The 17442-nt window shown below is 67.1% G+C and overlaps 2 protein-coding genes across 2 annotated transcripts; both read left to right on the plus strand.

Moving 5' to 3' along the window:
- Positions 1-321: 321 nt before the first annotated feature.
- CCM2L (CCM2 like scaffold protein) lies at positions 322-4379 on the plus strand. Its single transcript, XM_075517275.1, has 10 exons — positions 322-351; positions 643-810; positions 1142-1225; positions 1349-1532; positions 2271-2725; positions 2848-2983; positions 3125-3188; positions 3368-3515; positions 3693-3831; positions 4069-4379. The coding sequence occupies exons 1-10, from the start codon at positions 322-324 to the stop codon at positions 4353-4355; spliced, it is 1695 nt and encodes a 564-aa protein (XP_075373390.1). The 3' UTR covers positions 4356-4379.
- Positions 4380-6348: 1969 nt separating this feature from the next.
- On the plus strand, positions 6349-16499 carry HCK (HCK proto-oncogene, Src family tyrosine kinase). The gene is made up of 13 exons (XM_075517146.1): positions 6349-6447; positions 8131-8254; positions 8694-8736; positions 9005-9104; positions 9253-9351; positions 9507-9610; positions 10032-10181; positions 10646-10798; positions 11122-11304; positions 11783-11859; positions 14361-14514; positions 14785-14916; positions 16297-16499. The coding sequence occupies exons 2-13, from the start codon at positions 8132-8134 to the stop codon at positions 16497-16499; spliced, it is 1521 nt and encodes a 506-aa protein (XP_075373261.1). The 5' UTR covers positions 6349-6447; position 8131.
- The last annotated feature ends 943 nt before the right edge of the window (positions 16500-17442 follow it).

Raw genomic sequence — 17442 nt, forward strand, 5'->3', positions numbered from 1 at the left:
CCCATCCCAGCCTACTTGAGCCCCTGCCTCTGCCCCAGTGCCAGCTCAGCCCCCGCTCCAGTCCCAGCCCCAGTCTCAGCCCCAGCCCAAGTCCCCGTCCCAGTCCCAGTCCCAATCCCAATCCCAGTCCCAGTCCCAGTCCCAGTCCCAGTCCCAGCCCAGCCCAGCCCAGCCCAGCCCAGCCCAGTCCCAGCACCCCCCAGGAGGGGCAGGAACTCACATCCCAGCCGTCCTGGTGGAGTTTCCGACACAGGAAAAAGCAGCGGCGCCGAGCGGGGCGGTGGGGGCAGCCGTGCCGGGAGGCAGCGCCGCGGCCCCGCCATGGACTGCGAGGCCAAGAAGGGGAAGAAGGTGCGTGGGCCTGGGGCTGGTGTCCTGGGGGGCTGGCGGGAGGGTGGGAGTGGGCAAGACGCACGGGGATGCCGGGACAAAGGGCCCCGCACCACCTCCTGCGGCACGGCAGGGAGAGGTGGGGTCCCCGCTCGCTGCCCCCCGAACCGCCCAAATGGTGAAAATTTGGAGTCAGCGAGCAGAGAGGTGCCCAGCCCCTCCTCGGGCACTGGGTGCCTGCGGACCCCGCGCATGGGTGCCGGGGTTGGGTGCCCGGCACTGACGTGTCCCCGTGCCCGCTCTCCCTGCCAGGGCTTCGTGTCGCCCATCAAGCGGCTGGTTTTCCCCAAAGCGGCTCGGAGGCCAGCGCTCCGCAGCAGCGTCTACCGGCGGCCGCTGCACTCGGTGCCCCTCTACCCCCCCGACTACCTGATCGACCCCCAGATCCTGCTGCATGACTACGTGGAGAAGGAGGTGAAGGTGAGGGGGTGGGGGATCCCCAGGGATGCCCGGGGTCCCTGCCTGTGCACGGCAGGGGGGTCAAGGCCACCACGCCACGCTGAGAGCCACCTCCCGTGGTGGCCAGGAGGGTCCTGGTCCCCTCCCTGCCCAGGCAACACCCAGGGAGGGGGGTCGGAGGTGCAGGGAGGACCCCCCGTTGCAGGATCTCCCAGGGAGAGGCGTCCTGCCCGTGTGGATGTGGGTGCTCCGGGGGAGGCTCTGGGCCGTGGGGTGGGGAGGACGCATGTCCCAGCCCCCTGTCCCCAGCCCCCCCCCTCCAGGCTGCCCTGGGTTTTGTCGTCCCCCCCAGTTTTTAGGCCACCTGACATGGGTGACGGCCTCCCTGAACCCCTCCAGCCGGGATGAGGTGCTGCAGCTGCTGGACACGGCCAGGGTAAGAGGGGTCCCGAAGGCCCCCCGCCCCCGGAGTGCCCCCCAGCGCTGCCCAGAGGGTGGGTGCCAGGTGCCCCACGCCGCTGGGCGCCCCACGCCGCTGGCACGCGCTCTGCCCCCGCAGCAGCTGAAGGAGCTGCCGCTGCAGACGACGCCGGAGCAGGACAGCATCCTCAGCCTCTCCGCACGCTGCCTCCTGCTCACCTGGCGCGACAACGAGGAGCTCATCCTGCGCATCCCCACCCACGAGATCGCCGCAGCGTCCTACCTGCGCGATGACGCCCTGCACCTCCTCATCCTCAAAACTGGTGCGGGTGTCTGGCCGGGGCCACCGGCCGCGGCACAGCCAGCCCCGAGTGCCCGGTGTCCCCGTGCGGGGACCGGAGCCCGGGGGTTGATGGGGAGGTGCTGGGTCTGGCCGGGGCAGCAGCACGGGCTGAGCCCAAAAGCCCGCGCTACCCCCCCGGCTCTCCGAGGGGCTCGGCGGGGGTCTGCTTCCCCAGGGCTGGAGGGGGGCACCGCCTTGGGCTCCCTGCTGGGGGTCCCCGCTCCGTGGGGCTCCCTGTCCTCGGGGTCCCCTCTGCCCCGGCAGGCAGGTCCCAGCTGTGCTCCCAGCCCCGGCTGCCTTTCATGGCAGGAGGAGGGGAGGCTGGAAGCGACCCCCGTCCCCGTCCCCCCCCACATGGAGCCCCAGGGGGGAGCAGGGGCTCCGGCGCTTTGATCAGCAAACCCGGGCTCAGCTGCCAGCCCCAGGCAGGGTCCCCGGGGACGGGGCTGCGCCAGGCTGAGCTCCAGCCCGCACACGGAGCGGCCCCCTTAATCCCCTGCCCCGCTGCCCCTAATCCCCCTGCCCCAGCCCCACTGCAGCCCCGCTGTCCCCAACCCCTCTGGGCCTCCCCTGTCGTCCCCCCCCCACCCCCATCCCTCTGCCTCCCACCTGGCCAGCGGGATGGGGCAGCCCGGGCAGGCTCTGGGTCTGGGGGCCGGGCAGGGTGGGCAGCGCAGCCCCCCCCGCCCTGATGCCCGGTCTCTCCTCGCTGCCCCAGGCCTGGGAGTGGACCCGGTCCCCGCCGGAGCGCACCCCGAGGCGGCCCCGGCCAGCGTGCCCGAGGCGTTCCCCGCCGAGAAGCGGCCGGGGGGCTCATGGCCGGAGGGGGGGCGGCTGGGGGGCCCGATGGAGCGGCGGCACACCATCTGCAGCCTGGACTGGCGGGCGGCGCGGGGCGGGCAGGAGGGCCGGCAGGGCGGCAGCCTGGAGCGGCGGCGGGGCGGCAGCTGGGAGCGGCGGCAGCGCGGGCGGCCTTCGGGCAGCTGGGAGCGGCGGCAGCCCTGCGGCGGCAGCTGGGAGCGGCGGCGGGCCGGCACCGGCGGCGGCAGCTGGGAGCGCGGCACCGGCTTCGGTAGCTGGGAGCGGCGGCACGCTGGCAGCAACCCCCTGGACCCCCAGGAGCCCTGCCCCGACGCCTACTCCAACCTCGTCATCCTCGCCGTGCCCAACAGGGTGAGCGGCCCGGGCACGCGGCCGCCCGCCGGCACACGGCCACTCGACGGCACACGGCCACTCACCGGCACGTGGCCACCCGCCAGCACCCACCCGCCCACTCCCGCTCCCTCCCGCTCCAGGATGCTGCCGAGGAGTCCTGCGCGCTCATCTGCCAGGTCTTCCAGATCATCTACGGGGACCAGAGCATCGAGTGCGTGGACCGCGCCGGGTACCACTACACCTCCACGCCCACGCGGCCCTGGCTCTCCAGCAGGAGTGAGTGGCCGGGGACGGGCACGGGGATGCCAAGCGGGGCGGCACGGGGCTGACGGGCAGGGGCGTGCGGGCACAGTGCGGGGGGCAGGTGCCACGGCAGAGGCTTGGCCCCACTCTCAGACCTCGGCTCTCCCTCCCCAGGCGAGAGCTGCCGCACGGACGGGACGTACGGCTACGATGCCGACTTCAGCTGCTGCAGCTCCTTGTGAGTCTGGCTCCCCGCAAGGTGCCTCTGCGCCGGGGTGGGTGCCCCTGCTCCAGGGTGGGTGCCTGTCCCGGCTGCAGAGATGCCCCAGCCCTGCCCGACGGTGGGTGCTGTGCAGCGGGGGGGGCAGGCGGGCACACGAGGGGTGCCGGGACCCGCTGACCCCCCTCCTCCTGCAGCAACGGCTCCCACGAGACCTTCGAAGCATATTACAGCGGCGCCTCCTCGCCCTCCTTCCACCGGTCCCACCACAGCCTGGCCACCGCCTGCAGCGGCAGTGACCAGAGCGGCACGGGGCTGGAGCAGCTGCAGGACTACATGGTGACGGTGCGGGCGCGGGGACGGGCGAGGGGCTCTGCTCGGTGCCAGCGGCTGGGGACGGGGGGCGGTGGGCAGGTCTGAGCCCCCCCACACCGGGGAGCAGCCGGTGGGGTGCGGAGTCGGGGGGCCGGGGCTGTGCGCTGCTGGTGTCCCCAGCCCCGACCCGTCCTTGTGTCCCCGCAGCTGCGCAACAAGCTGTCACCACAGGAGATCCAGCAGTTCGCCCTCCTGCTCCGCGAGTACCGCCTGGGCACGCCGGTGCGGGAGTACTGCGCCGAGCTCCTGCGCCTCTACGGGGACCGCAGGAAATTCCTCCTCCTGGGTGAGTGCCTGGGCTCCCACTGCAGCCACCCTCTGTCACCGCGTCACCCTAACGATGTCCGTGCACCCCTTGGGGACGGGGTGCTGGGTGTGCTCCGGGGCGTGTTGGGACCTCGCTGCTTGCAGCGGATGGGATGGGACGAGCCCCCCTGCCACAGCCGGCGGGGCTGGCTGGCGTCGCGCCCCAGCGCTGCCCACCCGGGCAGGGTCACCCCGAGGCTCACGGTGCCCGTGGCAGGAATGAGGCCCTTCATCCCCGACCAAGACATCGGGTACTTTGAGACCTTCCTGGAGAGCATCGGCATCCGAGAGGGCGGAATCCTCACCGACAGCTTCGGCCGCATCAAGCGCAGCATGAGCAACACGTCGGCCTCGGCCGTGCGCAGCTACGACAGCTGGTCCCTGCGCTCCGAGTCCGAGTCCTTCAACCGCATGATCACGGACATCACCCACGACATCGAGGCGCTGGCGCGGGACGAGGAAGAGGAGGAGGAGGAGGAGGAGGAAGAAGACAACTACCTGTGAGGGAGTGCCGAAACCCAGCGGTCCCCTCCCCGCTCGCTGACGCGGTGCTGGACCTCCAAGCCCAGAGTTGCCAGGTGCCCAGCTCTGCCCCGGTGCCTGGGACGGGTGATGTTGTCCCCCCCCTTTGTCACCGCGGGAGGGGACAGGGGCTCTGCACCACCCTGGCAGCTCTCGGCAGGGCTGACGGCATCAAAGGGCAGCCATGGCGGTGGGGGCGTCCCCGGCCGGCGACGCCATGTGCTGTAATTTCTGCAGATTGTAATTAAACGCTGGGGCTGGGAGCGGAGCAGGTTCTTCCCCAGGGAAAGGCCATGCCGGGGTGGGGGGGCTGCTGTGGCGGGGGGCAAGCCGGGGCGGGGGGGGCGGCTCGCAGCCCTGCCAGGCACTGTGCCATTGCTGGGCTAGGCACCCTGTCCACCCCGGTGCTACACAAAGGTTGCTCCCAGAGCCGGGGGGGTCCCGGCTGTGCCGGGCTGGCCCCGGGGGGGTGCTCCCGGCAGCGTGGGACCCCGGGGAGCTCAGAGCAACGTGGGGGGCCAGCTGGGATGGGGGGGCTAGTGGCCGCAGCTGACCCGCTGCTGCCTGTGCCACCGGCCCGGGAGCACCCCGGTAAAGCATTCGCCTTCCAACATGGGGGAGCGGCAGGGACGGCTGCTCCCGCCAGGAAAGCACCCGAGAGATGCTCTGAGCCGGGGCTGCCGGCGCGGCGTCCCCCGTCCTGCTGCCGAGCACCCCGGCGTGAGGGCAGGGCCGGGGGCCGCTGGGATGCAGGCCACGCCGCGGGCAGCCGTCCCCCGTTCCCGTGAGCGAAGGTCCCTGCGACACCCGGCCAGCTGCGAGGCCGCGGGTGTTTCACAAAAGGAAGTTCCTGCCCCGGGACCCGGCTTCCTGCAGCGCCGCCCTGCAGCCCTGCCATCGCCCAGGGACAGGGCTGCGCTCCCCGCCGGCCAGCTGGCCCCGGCCGATGGCCCTCGGCCACTGGCCCTCGATGGGGGCTGCGGGACGGCGCTGCAGCCCCTGGCCGGTGCTCGGACAGGCAGGTGCTGGGGCTAGTGGCAGCAACTTATTTTCTTCTCTTAAAAAATTTACATATGCAAACCCTCCTGCAGGCGAAGCGCTGCCGCCCTGGCTGCTTCCTCTGAGCCCCTGAGCCAGAGCAGGGCCTGGGCCCGGCCCTGCCGGCCCGCCACGGCCGGTGTCACGGCGGAGTCGCGGGTCCCTTTGCTGCTGCCGTCCCCGTCCCAAATTGAGGGGTGCTCTGGGTGAACCAGAGCAAAGGCTGGAGCGCTGTGGGGCTGGAGGGGGGCCTGGGAGGACCTTTGGCATGGGGACACCAGGGCCAGGAGAGACACAGCAAAGCCCATGGCCCCCCCATGAACCCCGTGCCCTGCAGCCCCCCTGCCCTGCACCCCCCCTGCCCTGCACCCCGTCACGGAGCAGTGCTCGAGGGTTTCCTCTTTTCTCCTCCCTGGGGACAGAGCACCAGGCTCGCAGCGTGGCCCGCCTGCGCTCACCCCACTGCCGCCCACGGCCCCGCGCCGGGGGGGGACACAGCCCGGGGGTCCCTCTGGGGTGCCCAGACCCAAATCCCCCTGGGCTGCCGGGGGCAGAGAGAAGGGCTCTGGCACCCATTGGGAGGACGTAGAAGTGACCCCGACGGCAGCGGGGTCCCCGCGGGGCCGGCCCGGGCTGGGATGTCCCTGCGGGCAGCACGGGCGCATCGAAGGCTGGTTCTGCTGCCTTGGGGCCGGGGGGTCCCGCTCGGACCGGGGGGTCCCGTTCGGTGCGTGATGGGGGTCCCCGCTCCCGTCCCGGTTTGGGCCCCCCGGGGCCGGTACAGGGAGGTATCGGCCGCGCCCGCCCCGGCGGGCCCAGCGGAGCCGGGGGTCCCGCGGCCCCGGGACGGCCCAGGGGGGCGGGGCTTTACCGGGGAGGGGCGGGGCCTTACCGGGGAGGGGCGGGGCCTTACCGGGGAGGGGCGGGGCGGTGGGCGCGCAGCCGGGTAGAGCGCAGCGGCGGCAGCAGCCCCGGCTCCGGGACGGGGACCGGGACTGGGACCGGGACCGGGACGAGCCCCGGGACGGCGGCGGAGGTGAGAGCAGAGCGGAGCTGTGCGCGGAGCCCCGAGGGCGGCGGGGTCGGGCGGGGGGAGCCCCGGTGCCGGTCGCGGGCAGCCCGGTCGGTCGGTCGGTCCGTCCCTGCCCCGGGCCAGCCGTCGCTGCTCCGTGCTCCGTGCTCCGTGCCGGCCCCGGCCCCGGCCCGGCTCCGCTCGGTGCGGTGGCCCCTGGGTGCCCGGTGGGGAGGCGATGGCGGGGTGGCCCGGGGGGGCACGGTGCAGTCCCGGGGAGGTGACCCCTGCCGGTGGCCTTGCAGGGGCGGTCGGGGACCCGCCACTGCCCGCCCGGCCAGCGAGGGCACGGGGCAGCGAGGGCACGGGGCCGCGGGCAGCCGCGCTCTCGGAGCGATGGGGTCCCCCATCCCACCTGGTCCCCGTGGCTGGGGACAGCCACACGGGCTGTGGGACACGGCTCTCCGGGGTGGGACGCACCAGGAGCGGCTGCTCCCGCCGGCGTTCCCTGCGCTGGCAGGCCTCGGCACTGTGCCGCAGGAGCCGGCGGGAAAGCCACGGCCGCACGGTCAGCGCGTGTGGCGGTGAGCAGGGATGCCAGGGGCGTGGGTGGCTGCGGGACTCTGGGACCCCCCGGAGGGGTTTGTGCTCCGTAGGGCCGAATGCTGCGACCCGGCGTGGGACGGGCACAGCAAATACCTGCCGTGGTGCCGGCATGGGCCGCGGCCGAGTTTCAGCCGGGCGCTCTGTGGGCTTTGCCAGGATGGATCCGGCACTGGGCTTTGCCAGCGGCCGGTCCCGAGCCTGAGCCCGGGGCACCCTGGCGAGGGGGACGTCCTGTCTGGGGCCACCGCTGCTGCTCCTGCTCTGCCCTGGGGAGCGGGGCCGGCCCAGGCTTTGGCACGCTGGGAAGCACAAGGAGTGACCGTGGGGTGCCCGGGACGTGGCAGTGACGTCCCTCGAGGGCCGTGGGAGCGAGGCGGTGCTGCTGGTGCCCGGCTGCTCCCCCAGCGAGGCCGGCGGTGCTGTGAACGCTGCAGGGCCTCGCTCAGCCCTGAGCTTCCTCCTTCGCTGTCACCGCCGGCACCTTCTCCTTTCTCTGTTCCGAGGTCTCCCCCGGACAAGGGAAGTGCCTTTGTGGGGGTTTCCCCCCGCACTCGCTGCTTCTCGCAGCACGTTTTCCTGCTGATGTTCCTTGGGGAGCTGGAGAAAGTTGGGCACTCGCACTCGCCCTGGGCCGGTGGCTGTTCAGGCAGCTCCACCCTGGCAGGGAGCAGCCGGGGAGCTGTGACCCGTGGTAGCGCAGGGGCCACAGCCGTGCCGAGGGACAGGGGGGCCACAAGCACCGGCGGTGCTGGCCGGGAGCCCCGAGCTGCCAGGGAGCCCCTCCATAACGAGGGTCCTGCTTTGCAAAGAGGCTCTTTCCTGCCGTGATGCTGAGCGCCCGCAGCCCCAGCTGGGGAAGGTGTTTTTGGGGAAGGGCTGCAAAGCTGCTCCGTGGCACACCACCGCGCCCCTTGCCAGGCGCCCCGTCGCCCTGCGGCTGTCACCGACCTCTCTGCCCGCGGCAGTGCAGCCAGGTGGGCATTGCGGCCCCGTGCCACGTACCAGCGCCATGCTGTGCCGGGCAGGAGCTGCTGGGAGCGGGGCTGGAGCGGGGCTTTTGCCTCTGTTGCAACGGCTTCACTTCCTCTCCCTTGGCCGCAGGATGGGTTGCGTGAAGTCGAAGGAAGCTGGCGTCCAAGAGAAGATCATAAAAACTGACCCCGACCCCGGCCCCAGCCTCCAGCAGGGCCATTACGTGAGGGACCCCACGGCCACCAACAGGAGGGTGAGTGGGAGCTGCCGGCCGAGCTGGGGGCGTGGGGCCGAGCCATCGCGGGGGGCTCAGCCCCTCTCCTCGCCAGAGCTGCCGGCACCGAGAGCGGGGCTGGCTGCAGGCGCTGGCAGTGCCCGTGCCCCAGGGCAGGGGGCTTGGCCGTGGGACGGGAGCGCAGAGTCCGGCCCAGGCTGTGCTGCGGCAGGCACAGAGCGAACCTGGTGGGAATTAAGGAATTCTGGAAAAAGAGAGAGAGAAGTGAAGGTGTTTGGGAGGGGGCAGAGATGCCGGTGCTGGGGGGGTTGGTGAACTGGGCGGTGCCAGCGCTGCCCCTCGCGTGGCCCCTGCCCCTGCTGCTGGGGGCTGGGGCCGTGGTGGGGCTGAGACCCCCGTAGGGTTTGGGTCTCTGCCACCCACAACATCACTCTCTGGTTTCTGTCCTGCTTTCCAGAACAATAATGTCCCTAGCGTGGCCGTGCCCCCGCCCGAGGATGGTAGGTACAGGGGGGGCTGCAAGCGGGTGCACAGGGTGGGAGCAGGGCGAGCGTGGCCAGGTCCTCTCCAGCCTGGGTTGGGTGCTGCCAGTCCCGGTGGGATGGGAGCTCTGGGCTTCCTCGAAGGCCAGACGTGGCCGTGGCACGATGAAGGTGGAGGTGCTGGGTGCTGCGGGGGTCCTGGTCGGTGTCCTGGCTGCACGTGGCAGGGGCGGCCAGGCACCCCATCCCAGCGTGGGGGGGTGCCCAGGGAGCTCCCTCGCTGCAGGCTCGGGGGACAGCGTGGTGCTGGCGCTCTACGACTACGAGGCGATGCACGCTGGGGACCTGAGCTTCCAGAAAGGGGAGCGGCTGAAGGTGCTGGAGGAGTAAGTGCTGCTGGCGTCCCCCCGCCCCGGGGTCTCCTGAGGACTCGTGTGGCCCTGCTGGGGTTTTTTTCTGGAATTTGCCCCTGGAGCAGCCGGCGGTGCCCAGTGCCAGGTGCCGTGGGCCGACCCCATGCCATTTCTGTCGCAGGTCAGGGGAGTGGTGGCAAGCGCGGTCGCTAGCGACAGGGCGCGAAGGCTTCATCCCCAGCAACTACGTTGCCCGAGCCGACTCGCTGGAGACAGAGGAGTGAGTCCATCCCTCGGTGGCACATCCCGGCCCCGTGCTCCCCCACCGCAGCTGTCCCCGCTCCTGCCCCATGTCCTGCCCCGAGCCCTGACCCACGCCAGCCTTAGCTCTCCCAGCCCCGGCAGCGTTCGTTGGTTCATTTGTTTCTGCTGCAGGTGGTTTTTCAAGGGCATCAGCCGGAAGGACGCGGAGCGGCAGCTCCTTGGCCCCGGGAACATGATCGGGTCCTTCATGATACGGGACAGCGAGACGGTGAAAGGTGCGGAGGGGTGCCCACAGCGCGATGGGGGGGAGCGGCTGCCGCGGAGGGGCCTCCCTTGCCCACGCTTGCCTGGCAGAGGAGCTCGGGAGATGCCTCCTCAGCCCGGGGGCTCTGCTTTGCTGCGGGGCGGGGACTGGGAGTCCCATGCTCCTGCCGTGAGTGTCCCCGCAGGAGCCTGTGGTGCTGCCACATGTCCGAGCCCCGCGGCGGGGACGGGGGGGACGTGCCCGTTTGGGGCGCAGATGTAGCTGGCCTCGTGCCTGGGGCCGAGGGGGCGGCGGCAGCGCGGTGGGGATGGCTGCTGCAGTGGTGGCTCCGCTGGGCGATGGCACCGTGTGTGCCACGAGCGTGGGGTGGCCGGGCGCAGCGGGGACGTGCCCTCCGCGTGGGGGCTGGCAGCTCACCCCTCCCCGAACAGGCTGCTACTCGCTGTCGGTGCGGGACGGGGACGACCTGCAGGGCGGCATGGTGAAGCATTACAAGATCCGGACGCTGGATAGCGGCGGCTTCTACATCTCCCCGCGCAGCAGCTTTGATACGCTGCAGGAGCTGGTCCAGCACTACAAGGGTGAGCCCGGGGTGCCTGGCCCCCCCCTGCCCCACACAGGGCTTTGTCCCTGAGCCGAGCAGCCGCCGGGGGCGTGCAGAGGCCGAGGGGCTCCTGCCCATCACCGCTGGGCTCCCACCGTGGCTCCGGCCGTGATGTGCAGCGACTCCCGGACGCTCCCCTGGCGCGGTGCCCAGCTTGCTGGCCGTCACAGCCACGGGTGTCGGTGTCCTGGAACGCCCGCAGTGCCTGGGACTCGGCAGGCCGGTGCCCTGGCTGTGCCGGCGCGGTGCAGTAACGCCCGGCGGGGCAGAGTGATGCCGGCAGGGCTGGGCTGTGATGTTCGACGTGTCCCCAGTGTTTGCAGTGGGGTGCGCGGTGCCAGGACGTGCCCCGCGGCCACAGAGGCTGTCGTGGGCTCCGCTTCGAAGCATGAAGTGGCCGGTGAGATAGGCTGGCTAACGGCTCTCGGCACTCCCCGGCAGGGCAGAGCGACGGGCTGTGCCAGAAGCTCACCTACCCCTGCCGCGTGCCCAAACCGCAGAAGCCCTGGGAGAAAGATGCCTGGGAGATCCCTCGGGAGTCACTGGTGCTGGAGAGGAAGCTGGGAGCCGGGCAGTTCGGAGAAGTGTGGATGGGTGAGAGTGAGGGGGAGGCAGCTGGGAGGAAGATGAAGGTGATGGTGGAGGAGGGAGGGTGAGGGGTGGGAGAGGAGGTGGAGGGATGGTGGGGTGGAAGAGGCAAGGAGGGAGCGACCTGCGGGAGAGGAGCACGGGGAAGTGGAGGTGGCCCTGGCCTTAATGCAGGGACAGCTTGGGGCTGGGCGTGTGGGGACAGCCCTGGGCTGCGCGTGGTCTCCCGCCCTCGTGCAGCAGCTCTGTCTGCAGTGGCTCCCAAATCCAGTGCTCCCAGTGCCTGGGCACTGGGCAGGCTGGGAATGGTCTGTCGTGCCGCCCCGCAGCTACCTATAACAAGCACACCAAGGTGGCGGTGAAGACGATGAAGCCGGGCAGCATGTCTGTGGACGCCTTCCTGGAGGAGGCGAACCTGATGAAGGCGCTGCAGCACGACAAGCTGGTGAAGCTGCATGCGGTTGTCACCAAGGAGGAGCCCATCTACATCATCACCGAGTTCATGGAGAAAGGTGCTGCCCGAGCCCCTGCGTGGTCGCTGCGGGCCGGGCCGGGCCAGTCCAGGCGGCCGTAGCCGGGTGCCCCAGGGATGGTGCAGGATCAGCCCCTCCTGCGTCCCCGGGGTTGGCCCTGGGCTCTGCACCCGCTGCCGGGGCACTGGGAGCGGGGCCGGCTCCTGCCGCTGCGTGTCCGAGCGCGCTGGGGCAGGGTGCCGGGCAGGGTGCCGGGCGGGGGGATGCGGTGACGGCCCTGGGAGAGGGAGGGATGGGGACAGGGGGCAGATGAGGAGGAATGCTCGCCAAGGCAGCGGGGCTTGCGTCTCTGCCCAATCCATGGGAGCGGGGTGGGGGGTCAGGTGTGTTTCCTGACCGAGTCCCTGTCCTGCTTGGCTCCCCGGGACCCTGCGCTGCCCACAGGACCCGTGCCACCCCGAGGGTGGGCGCAGGCTCTGGCTGAGCTGTCAGCCCCGGCACCCTTCCCTGTCCGCAGGGAGCTTGCTGGATTTCCTGAAGAGCGACGAGGGGAACAAGCAGCCGCTTCCGAAGCTGATCGACTTCTCAGCCCAGGTGAGAAGGGAGCAGACCTTCCCCAGCTCCCCGCTCCCATTCCCCCTTGCCCCTGAGAAGGGCGAGGGGGGGGATTGAGGAGCCCAAGGGCTTACCTGGGGCTTGGGCAGTGCCTTGTTTGAACGGGCAAACGCTGGGGGTGGCGGGGATGCAGGAAAGGAACCGGCAAGGTTTCCCTGCAGTGCTGCCCTCGCAGCCTGCGGGCAGCCAGCGCCCTGCTCGCCCCGCGGGTCCAGCTGCCTGCACGGCAGCAGGTGTACGTGAAAGGAGAAGTGGTGGCTTCCTCCCCGCTAGCCCGTGAACTGCAGCACAGTGCCTCGCCGGAGCTGCACGGAGCCCGAGGGGGTTTTGGCCAGGCTGCTCCTTCCGAGGAACTGGGAAATCCGTGTCTTCTAAGGCCACCGTGGCTTCTGCAGCCCTCGCAGCCCGCAGTGCCGTTGCGTTTCGTGGAAGTCGCGGGGGGTGAGGGTCGGAGATTGTTTTCGCTGCTCGCGTTTGCACGGTCCCTTCTCCAGGACACGCAGGTGCTGGTCGGCGTGGCCCATCTGAGCCCAGGGCTCCCCGGGGAGCAGCCATGGCAAAGCTATCGATTTCTATCCATCGCTGCTGATGCGGTAGTTACCTGCAAACAACACGCTCCGCGTGGTAGAGCCTTGTCTCCAAACTTTGCAAAAGCCCCGCAAAACCCCGCGCGGCCGCACGCCCGCCCCGTGCCACCCCGCTACGAGCTGCGGTGCTCCAGGGCGGCTCTTACACCCGCTCGGGCCGTGCCCGGGGGCAGGACCCACCTTACAGCTGTGGCAGCGTTACGCTTCGTATGCTTCATGTGAACTCTACAGCCCGGCCGCTTTGCTGCATTCACGGTGCCTGGGAGGTTGAGCTGGGCACGGTTTCTAGAAGGGAGCACGGCGTGTTGCGTTACCCCACGGCGATGCCTACGGGAGGTCTGTGGTTCGTTAAAATCAACTGCCTGCCACGGGCTGGGGGAGGGCAGCTGGAGGGGCAGGAGGACTCAGTGAAAATCATTTTGGGGATATTTTGAGGTGCTGATCTCGAGTACAGCTGAGCGTGCTGTTATACATCTAGCTTTGTGTGTGCAACCGTTTGTGCAACCACTGTCCTGTCCCTGCTGCTTCTGCAGTGTCCCCAGGCGCTGGCCGAATCCAGGGACACTTTGAGCTAAGCTCGGTACCTCTATGAAATAATTCGTAGAGGTACCTGTGCAACAGGAAAGCCAGGAAAGCCAGACCCTGGGGGTTTAGACCAGGTCACTGGCTACTCGAGCCGGCTGTGCCAGGGTCCGCTGGTCAGCTGTGCGCTCGTGCACGCCATCTGCTCCCAGCAAGCTGGCTCTTGCACACTCGGCTCGGCTCCGTAGCTCAGAGGGGCGGCTTTCTGCAGCACCGAGAACCAAAGGCTGAAGCGCTTTCATGTGCAGGCAGCAGGCGTGCAGGCAGGCAGCTAGCGAGCCTGGCGCCCAGGCTTGTGCTGGGGCTGAGTCACTGCAAGCAAAACTGTGTCTGTGGTCATGGAAATAATCCTTCCGCTCTTGCAGGGCTTGTTTACTTCTCTATTTTGGGTGGAGAGCTCTGTGAGCAACTGCACCTTACCCTGGCCTGGCTTGTGCAGGTGTGACGGGGACTGGGGCGAGCGTCCCCTCTGGCTGCTCCGGCCCCTTCCCCTCCCGGATGCTGGTAGCACCCAGGCCTGGGGTAATTTGGCACAAATTTGGGGGTTGGTTGTGCATGCACCAGGTCATCTCTGCGCTGATGGGGGCTAATAGCCGCGCACGCAGCCACGGCCGCTGCGTGCAGAGACTTCGGAAGGTGGAGCTGGGGGGGATCTTCAGGGGTCGTCACAGCCATCCCACCCCCAGGCAGGACTGAGTCTTCGCAAACTGTTCTCGAAGACCCCAGGCACCTCCCCACCCTCCTCGGGAGACCCACCACCCTGCTTTTCTGTCCTCGCCAAGGAAGCCCTGCAATGCTGGCTGACCCTCACTGCAGCAATTAAAGTCCGTTTGTGGCTCCCGTAGTGTAGAGAGAGGATAGTATAGTTTACTCCCTGCTGCTCCCAAGCAGTTGTTGATGCATTTGGAGACCGGTCTCGCGTCTTCTCTGAACAGAGGATGATTTACTCCTCTTCACGTCTGCATGGCTGCGGATGAAGCAGTTACACCTTGCCCTGTGGACATCCGCAGACACTCGCTCGTGAGCACGTCGGCTCCTCGGATGCCAGTTCTCGCGCATGGGCTTAAGTGGGTCATGGTGGGCTGGTCACCCAAACCCTGACCTCTTCTGCAAGGGATTCCCTGCACGGAGAGCGGTTCCCATGCAGGGGAATCGGCCACATCTCCTGCTGTGACTCGGCCTCCTTTCACCCCCTTTCCAAGCACCGGGCAGAAGCAGTGAACCTCTTTCCATTCCTGGTAACAGTCACGTTGGGGAGGTTGTGTTATTTCCAACAGCCTCTTTGCATTTTTCTCTTTCCCCTTTTTACAGATTGCAGAAGGAATGGCTTTTATTGAGAAGAGGAACTACATCCACAGAGACCTGAGAGCTGCCAATATTCTGGTGTCAGCAATACTGGTGTGCAAGATTGCGGACTTTGGACTGGCCAGAGTCATTGAGGACAATGAGTACACGGCCCGGGAAGGTGGGGGAGCTGCTGGGGGCCTCTGGCCGCTTTCTGAGATGGTGAAGGGTTGTGGGATTCCCTTAGAGCCACTTATCAACGTGTAACCTCGGTGGCCAGGACCCTGGGAGGGACATGATGTGTAAAGGGGCAGATGAGGGAAGCTCCTCTCATTTGCATGGCTTCACATCTTCCTCTTCTGTTTGCGTGTTTCTTGTTCCCCAAATTTCACCACCGGTTTCTCAGCATTTGGGTTAGAGCTCATGTTTCCCATTGGATCTCTTTGTCCAGGTGCCAAGTTTCCCATTAAATGGACTGCACCGGAAGCCATCAACTACGGGTCTTTCACTATAAAATCAGATGTCTGGTCCTTTGGGATCCTCCTGACCGAGATCATTACCTACGGACGCATCCCATACCCAGGTAAGGAGGTGAAATGCCTCCTCTGATCTGGTTCCAAAAGACATGCTCCACCTTCTGGGCCCCATCCATGGGATCCGTTTCTCCGTGAAGTCAGATCACTGAAAACAGAGGGAATGGTGAGAAATCTGAATCTCACACTGGGAGCAGAGCTCTAAGACGGTGCACGGGATCTCAAGATGGCAATTCTGTCTGTGAGCCGTGGAGAGGAGCCCAGAGCACGGGGCAGGCTCTGAGCAGTCTGCACCACTCATTTAGCTACCCCTACTGTTTGGACAAGAGCTCACCCAGGAGGGACAATTAGGAAGATTTTTCTCCCTGGGAGTCCCCGGTGGACGCCAGCTGTTCTCACTGACCTGAAACCCATCCTGATGTGACGTGGGCCCCCTCTTCTCAGTTCCCACAAAGCAGAGCTGGGACATCTCGTCTGGGGAGCCCACGGAGTGAGTCCAGGTGGTGATGACTTTGGGGTGCTCACTGCTTTGGGGAGAAGGGCAGCCACTCTCTATACTGCCTTGGGGCTGATCCTGCAGGGAGGTCCTGAGCTCCTCCAGCTCCATGGGAAACCAACAGTAGTCAGGATCTCTAAAAGATCTGGTCTCTCTCTGTTTCTAAAATAGAGGATCATGTTTTTAATGTGAGAGGATAATTGACTTGCCCCAGGCTGTACTGCACGTCCCTGGGAGAGCGGGTAGCACGCACCGCAGGTTCCTGGCTCACGGGTTTGTGTGGCAGCACTAACACACGGCTTTCTGCCTCCTGCAGATTAAGCACGTTTGGAAGTAGCACACCAGTTCAGGGCTGACAGCTGGGCCGGGTGTGTTTGGGAAGGCTCGAACAATCTGTAAATCATCATCATTAGGAATCGCCTGTATTTTACACTAATTGTTTCTTTGGTACCTTTTTTCCATGGGAAATTATTCTGTACAAGAAAAGTAAAAGCTGCCACAAACCGACCATGAAGGATGTGGGGTGGCATAAAGGGTTGTTGGGGAAGTACCAGTTCTGCCGTCACACTAACTTATTTTTATCAGTGACACGGGAAGGAATGGCTCGTTAAAGACTCAGCAGATGAAGAAGTGTAGCCTTTATTTTGTGGAAATTTATACAAAACAATTATAATTCCCATCTGATCTGCTCAACTGGGGTACAAAACTGCATGCTACAACGAACTCCCTTCTACAGCCGAGGTGCTCCAGCATCTCAGTTGTTCGCGTGTTTCCCTGACCAGGAGCAGGAGTTCCCCCTCCCCAGCCCCTCTAACCTGTCCTTTTTCTTCCTAGTGACATTGCCCAAAGGGTGGGTAGTTTTGGGTTTGGGCAGTTTTTGCCTTTTAAAACGGTGAGTCATGAAATGTTCACCTCTCCTGCCCTGCTTCTCCAGGGATGTCGAGCGTGGAGGTGATCAGGGCGCTGGAGCACGGGTACCGGATGCCCCGCACAGAGAACTGCCCCGAGGAGCTGTATGACATTATGATGAGATGCTGGAAGACCAAACCGGAGGATCGTCCCACCTTCGAGTACACGCAGAGCGTTTTGGAGGATTTCTTTACTGCAACAGAGAGCCAGTATCAGCAGCAGCCGTAACGCAGGAAGCTTGGTGACGACAGCGGATACCCCGCACTATGCCCGCCGTGTTAGCGGCAGCGAGCACACGCACCCTGCTCTTCCCCGTCCCACTCGTGATCTGCCTGCGCACGCCTTCCTCTGCCAGCCTGGCCCAGGAACCAGAGCCTTCCTGGTGTGGCTGGGCTGGAAGCGGGGGCAGGAGGAAGCCAGGCTCAGGCCAGCCCTGCGGGGCTGCCGGACGGAGGGAGAAGCGACACGGGGCCGTACCTTGTGCCTTTCACACGTGCCTGAGTGCCCGCGAGGCAGCTGCTTCGGGAAGCGCTGGCTGCCTGCTGGTTGCCCGCACAGGCAGCACCATGCGAGGACGGCCAGGGCTGGGCCTGTTTCAACTACAAAGGAAAAAAAAAACAGATTATTTTTTGAATCCTTCTGAGATCTTATCACGCTGTTTTGCAGAAGTAGGTGCTTTAGCTGCGATGGCCCCGGCAAAATGCCGTTACGCTCTGGGTGTGCTGTGCAGCGCCCACGCCCCCCGGTCCCTTCGTGCTGGGGAAATCCCAGTGGATTCCCACCTGGGCACGCTGCGACGCGGCACGTCGGCTCGTCCTCGACACAGGATATTGGGTTTTAAATGTCAAGTGTCGCAGAAACGTGTCTCTCTCCTCGCCCTCCTGGGTTTCCTTCCTAAGTAGTTTTCGTGGCCCCCCCCCCCTGCAGAGAGCGAGGTCGGGCGGGGCTGCGTGGCGCGGCGGGCAGCGCGTGCCGCAGGGCGCGGACAGACGTGGCGGTGCTTCACGAGGCAGTCCGGTCCCTGGACGCATCCCCAGCTTGCCTTAGGACGAGCTTCTCGAGCCAAGGGCAGCCCTAAGCCGGCCGCCAGCCCGGCCGAGGAGCCCTCTCCCTTCTCACAGCCGTGATTTAACATCGACCGGGGCACGTGCAGCGCCGGCAACGAGCCCCG

Source organism: Mycteria americana, chromosome 14 (genome assembly GCF_035582795.1).
Source record: "Mycteria americana isolate JAX WOST 10 ecotype Jacksonville Zoo and Gardens chromosome 14, USCA_MyAme_1.0, whole genome shotgun sequence".
In the NCBI taxonomy this organism is placed as follows: Eukaryota; Metazoa; Chordata; class Aves; order Ciconiiformes; family Ciconiidae; genus Mycteria; species Mycteria americana.

Bases quoted from the DNA above. Each gene is read 5' to 3' on its own strand.
- CCM2L (XM_075517275.1), top strand. From the start codon at position 322: ATGGACTGCGAGGCCAAGAAGGGGAAGAAG. The intron at 3,189-3,367 runs GTGAGTCTGGCT...CTCCTCCTGCAG, and splicing joins TTCAGCTGCTGCAGCTCCTT to CAACGGCTCCCACGAGACCT. The intron at 3,832-4,068 runs GTGAGTGCCTGG...TGCCCGTGGCAG, and splicing joins CAGGAAATTCCTCCTCCTGG to GAATGAGGCCCTTCATCCCC.
- HCK (XM_075517146.1), top strand. From the start codon at position 8,132: ATGGGTTGCGTGAAGTCGAAGGAAGCTGGCGTCCAAGAGAAGATCATA. The intron at 8,255-8,693 runs GTGAGTGGGAGC...CCTGCTTTCCAG, and splicing joins CCACGGCCACCAACAGGAGG to AACAATAATGTCCCTAGCGT. The intron at 10,182-10,645 runs GTGAGCCCGGGG...ACTCCCCGGCAG, and splicing joins GCTGGTCCAGCACTACAAGG to GGCAGAGCGACGGGCTGTGC.